Source organism: Dendroctonus ponderosae, unplaced genomic scaffold (assembly GCF_020466585.1).
Source record: "Dendroctonus ponderosae isolate FM_Combo_2020 unplaced genomic scaffold, Dpon_F_20191213v2 Dpon_F_20191213_7, whole genome shotgun sequence".
Classification (NCBI taxonomy): domain Eukaryota; kingdom Metazoa; phylum Arthropoda; class Insecta; order Coleoptera; family Curculionidae; genus Dendroctonus; species Dendroctonus ponderosae.
In genome coordinates this window covers 8956008-8960015 of record NW_026018916.1, presented here as the reverse complement: position 1 = coordinate 8960015, position 4008 = coordinate 8956008, and the positions used below count along the sequence as shown (strand labels likewise).

The 4008-nt window shown below is 32.1% G+C and overlaps 1 protein-coding gene across 1 annotated transcript; it reads right to left on the bottom strand.

Annotated features, from left to right (window-relative positions):
- Positions 1-211: 211 nt before the first annotated feature.
- On the bottom strand, positions 212-2763 carry LOC109542864. Its single transcript, XM_019912312.2, has 4 exons — positions 2048-2763; positions 1771-1920; positions 1545-1668; positions 212-455 (listed from the first exon to the last, which is right to left on the bottom strand). The coding sequence occupies exons 1-4, from the start codon at positions 2114-2116 to the stop codon at positions 364-366; spliced, it is 435 nt and encodes a 144-aa protein (XP_019767871.1). The 5' UTR covers positions 2117-2763; the 3' UTR covers positions 212-363.
- Between the last annotated feature and the right edge of the window lie 1245 nt (positions 2764-4008).

The following is a 4008-nucleotide window of genomic DNA, read 5'->3' as shown; positions in this document are numbered from 1 at the left end:
TCCGCTCAGATTTGAGCTGATGTTTAATTTCGACACATTAACTCAATTCGTGTTACCGTTTAATGCACACCAGCTTTATTTTCTTATGAATCATAACTGAAATCTGTATTTACTGTGAAAATCATTTTCTGTTATTGTAAACGCATTTTTCATTATCTGCAATGTGACTAGTGTTTGGTAAAGCAATATAGCTAAGTGCAAAAATACCCAGTAATTTCGAGGTATTTTATTCGACAGTTTATGTTCCATTAATAGACACAATTTTTGCGACTTCTTATATATACGATTTGTTAAACAAACTATTAGCGGGTCCTTAAGCGGCCTTAAGTGCTGTAAAAATAGCTTCGTTTGATTGAGGGTAAGTCAGACTATTGTAGCTTCAGTTTCAGTCATCTTGTCTTTGAGCCATATGTGATAGGAGCCGTATACGCAGAACCACAGAAAGCACAAAGCAGCTGGAAATAAATTGAAATAACATTAATTAGGCTCTATAACATGTATAATTCACTAATGGAAAGCGTATGTAAGGATGGACGATGGACGATTAAAATTTGGCATCATTTACTTTAAATATGCGTTTGGATTACTTTTTAGAAAATATGCTCATTAGACGGGAACAAACACAGAGTTTGTAAATTTTCTGAAATTGCGTTCTCGAAGTTTGCAAACTTGAAATTTATTTAAAGCTATATGGAAAGATTTTAGAGAAATTAAACGCAAATGTGTAGGAATGATCAAGCGGTATACCGATCTCAAAAGGACTTAAGCAATGCTCTTGTATTTATTACTTTCCCCGACATTATTTAAAATGTGTCTCAAATGTGCCTTTGCTTAATGGAAAAAAATATTGCGGTTGATTAAGTGCGACTGGTAAAGTCGAACATTAGTGAAACAAAATAGATGTGTATTGGAAACAAGAATGAAATCATGTAAAAAAAGGAAAGCTAGAGAGGCCAAGTTAAAGCTGGAATGGTGGCTTCCAAGAAGACGAGGTGAAGTAAACAGTAGAATAGTAAACGAGTAGAACACCAGAGAACAGTGGATATCTGCCATCTGAAGACGTAAAAGACTGGTAAGACATTTCACATTGTTTACAATTATTAATGTTAGTATCTTTGTATGATTAATTATTATATGATATGATTATTATGATTAATTTTATGTATCTTGTTGTTAGTTGTTTTGTGTTGTCACACTTAATTGAACATTTTCATGTTATAATTCTATCTTTTATGTGTAACATACACTCTGTATGTTACACGATCAAAATTCAATCAATATATCACAAACCCGCAGAAAATTATGGCCTGAAAATCTTCTCATTTAAGTTAATTTGATTATGTTTTATAATTAAGCAAAACACTCTGAACTAAACGCACAAATTGTCGATTTGATTTTTAAATGAAGTTTGTGGAGAGTTTTCATATTCAAACTTTTGTTCATTCATCAAACGTTCATTTTGGAAAATTTATATGTATATATAATTCATATTTTGCGGTATTTTCAAAAGTTAATTCAGGAATGTCTTTTGATGTATTACTTACCAAAAACGATGAAAATTATCAAAAAAGTCAGATCTTTGTGGGTGTTGCTCTCAATGTGAATGGTGGCAGCAAAGAGGCTCAAAAATATTAGCAGAGCATATAAAAACGCATATTTCTGATCTCTCTGAAAGAATATGCAATAGAAAAACGGACATAATTCTAGAAAACTTTGTATACTTTTTATAATTATTAAAATATTATAGAAACGTTTTTAAATTAAATTTACCTTGAGTACGGATACTAAAAGAAGAACACTCAGGATCAAATTGCAAACAGCAAATCCCATGGATAATTTGAAGAAGCCCATTTGAAAATCTTCATTTTCGAGATTTCGCAGTTTCAAACTGCAAATTATTATACCGGAAACGCCAAACAACTGCAAAAGGCAAACTGATAAGCTAAGTATATAATAATAATAATAAATATATTTTTTTGGGGTATTTGCCCAAATTTTTACTAATTAGACTTTCTTAGAAATGCAAGCACACACTTGAAATACTTACGAAATTCGCCACCATCACCAGAAACCAGCCTATTGTTAGTTTTCTGTTATAAAATTTGATTTCCGACATTTTTTTTTCACTTCACTTTTTTACCACTATCTACTACTTGCACCCTTTTTCGAAATTCTGCTTACAAATAAATAATAATTCAAATAAAAACATTATTTGAAGGATTCGTTGTTTTGCGTTCGTTCGGTGGTTTGTTCACTATCGTTTGGATGGACCAGTTTTCGCGAGATAAACACCACATAAGAAGTTTCTGCTTACATATACGCATCAGCCAAAAATCATTACTTTCCGAAATTTTGTCCTGCGAACTGGGTGAAGAACACCTGTTCTCTGATATTGAAAGCCGCTTTAATTAAAGACTTTATTACTGCAGAATTATTCAAATTGAGTAGTTCGCAAGTAACATTAAATTTGTCAATTGCTCTGTTTGCTGGAATGTTTTAATAATTCCAACTAATATCGATAAGTTTAGGAAAGAAAATATGTAAATCCAATTCAAGTACAGGGTTTCACCCCTCAATGCGCAATATTCCAGTCATTAAAGAAGAGAAACGACGGGGTCGACTAGAAGGCGCCAGAAATATGGATGTTGCGAATCCAGACTCTGGATTTTCTCAAAAATGCAAGATTAAATCGTTATTCTCAATGCACACATACAAGAATTCTTTATTTTTTGTCGATTAGTAAGTTTGCAAATTTTGAAACCAGTTAAATCAACACACTGAAAACTAGGCCTTGAGTATTGGGAAGCATTGTAAAAGACATGAAGTTTATATTTCATATAAACGTTTGTTCGAGGTCTTGTTTTTTCCAATTTATGGTCCACCACGTTTGAGAATAAACACGATGATCTAAATTTTAGATTCAAACTCTCTCCTCTTCTTCAAATATTTTCGAAGCAAGTCGTAAGCCGTTTTAATTTAATTACGGTTTGTTGTTTCCATTTTTTGTTTTCCGTTACTTTATTTAAATAAAAATGTATTGAGTGATTTATTTAGCGGTCATTATAAGTCAATGAAAAACATGTTTTTATTTACTTTTTACTGGACAAAATTTCTCCTAAACAAACACATTACTCTACAATGTATCAATCTACAAAAATGTTGAGTTTTAAAATGGGGTTTTTTACATTTTTCTATTTTGTTTATGAATAATATTTGTTTACTACTTTGACTGACCCCCATATGCTGATAACGGTGATTCATATGCAGGGTTATTGCCCTACCCTTGGTTAGTACCCAATTTACTTAAGTTTAAATCTGATAATGGCTTTGAACATAAAAAAACATTTATACTAATACTATACTAAAGATACTAAGTATCTATAGTTATAGAAAGAGGAACAGTCTGAGCAAATCTACTTGTTTATTAGACAATTTTGAAACACAAAACATTAACTCTCATTCTCCAAACAATCCTTTGTGTTGCTAAATATGTTTGCTTCATTCGCCTTTTTATTCAAGGAAATCAACATTCTAAACAGCATTTTCCTTTGCATTTCCACGGATATTTCTTGGATGTCGCCACACATTCAACGGAAAATGCAAATTCCCCTTTATCGACCAGTTCGACATTATTTTCAGTTTCGTGTCAACATTGAAAAACTCGATTTTCTCGGTGGAAATGTGCCTGGAAAATGAGGTAATGTACCGGAAAAAACTGCTGCTAAAGATTGCTCTAAACGCATGCCTCTGTAGTCGAACAGGGCAGCTTGTAAAGCTTCAAAAAATGATAACACCTATTATGTTTTCGCGATACGAGCAGACTACATTTTAATATTATATGAACTTTTATTTTTAAGTATGAGTCAGCGTTTGTTGTTGTTTTTCGTATATAGAAATGAAGAAGAAAAAATAATTAGGCACGTGCATCAGCTGAATCAAATTGGTCGCATTCGGATGCGTTTTTTTATTCGCCTCTTTGCTTAGATGTTGACAGCGGTAAATATTGTG

Coding starts and splice junctions, on each gene's coding strand:
- LOC109542864 (XM_019912312.2), bottom strand. CDS start 2,116: ATGTCGGAAATCAAATTTTATAACAGAAAACTAACAATAGGCTGGTTT. Junction 1,921..2,047: donor TGGTGATGGTGGCGAATTTC/GTAAGTATTTCA, acceptor TGCCTTTTGCAG/TTGTTTGGCGTTTCCGGTAT. Junction 456..1,544: donor GATAATTTTCATCGTTTTTG/GTAAGTAATACA, acceptor ATTTATTTCCAG/CTGCTTTGTGCTTTCTGTGG.